This window comes from Protobothrops mucrosquamatus, unplaced genomic scaffold (genome assembly GCF_001527695.2).
Source record: "Protobothrops mucrosquamatus isolate PMUCROS unplaced genomic scaffold, P.Mucros_1.0 scaffold2847, whole genome shotgun sequence".
Lineage (NCBI taxonomy): Eukaryota > Metazoa > Chordata > Lepidosauria > Squamata > Viperidae > Protobothrops > Protobothrops mucrosquamatus.
In genome coordinates, this window is record NW_015388877.1 from 216,914 (window position 1) to 217,948 (window position 1,035).

Below are 1,035 nucleotides of genomic sequence, written 5' to 3' on the forward strand. Positions count from 1 at the left end.
AATGTACCGAGCTGAGAACTGTAATCACGGCACCGGAAATTGGCCGTAGAGTTGGAAGGATGACTGATGCACTTGAAAAAGCAAGGCCAAACAATGATTCCAAGAAGGAATGAAATTTGCTCAAATGTAGTAGCCAAACAGGACGCTGGAAATCATTTGCCGGAGACATCTGCTCCAATGCACCACTCGTGGGACTTTCTGCTTCCTCAGATCTCCATCTTTCTGCTCAACACAAAAAGTGGAGCTTAGGAATGTCAACATAGCTTGGGTTCTCTCTTCTTCTTCCTTCCTCCTTCCAACCTTCTCACAGTCTCATCTCTCAAAAACAAGGAAATACAACAAGGGATGAAGGGACAACATCCAAGGACATGCAGGCACCCCGGATCAAATGCACAAGTACAGCATAGGTGGTACCTTGCTCAATAGTAATAACTGTGAGAGGGATCTCGGAGTCCTAGTGGACAATCACTTAAATAGGAGCCAGCCGTGTGCTGCAGCTGCCAAAAAAGCCAACACAGTGCTAGGCTGCATGAACAGAGGGATAGAATCAAGATCACGTGAAGTGTTAATACCACTTTACAACAATCTCAGGGGTTGCCCCAAAGAAGAGGGAGTCAAGCTATTCTCCAAAGCGCTTGAAGGCAGGACAAGAAGCAACGGATGGAAACTAATCAAGGAGAGAAGCAACCTAGAACTAAGGAGAAATTTTCCTGAGAGTTAGAACAATTAACCAGTGGAACCACCTGCCTCCAGAAGCGGTGAATGCTCCAACACTGGAAATGTTTAAGAAGAGACTGGACAGCCATTTGTCTGAAATGATCTAGGGTTTCCTGCCTGAGCGGGGGGTTGGACTAGATGACCTCCAAGGTCCCTTCCAGCTGCTGCTGCTTCTTCTTCTTCTTCTTCTTCTTCTTCTTCTTCTTCTTCTTCTTCTTCTTCTTCTTCTTCTTCTTCTTCTTCTTCTTCTTCTTCTTCTTCTTCTTCTTCTTCTTCTTCTTCTTCTTCTTCTTCTTCTTCTTCTTCTTCTTCTTCTTC

General features: G+C 44.9%; 1 protein-coding gene across 1 annotated transcript in view; it reads right to left on the reverse strand.

Annotated features, from left to right (window-relative positions):
- The window catches only part of LOC107296511 (coiled-coil domain-containing protein 91-like), a gene marked incomplete at its 5' end in the record, with an annotated part of 29,456 nt that extends 28,424 nt beyond the window's left edge, over window positions 1-1,032 (reverse strand). The window contains one exon of the mRNA XM_015825865.1: window positions 909-1,032. Within this exon, the coding sequence (XP_015681351.1) occupies window positions 909-1,032 (124 nt within the window). The remainder of the gene's footprint in view (window positions 1-908) is intronic.
- Window positions 1,033-1,035: the final 3 nt, after the last annotated feature.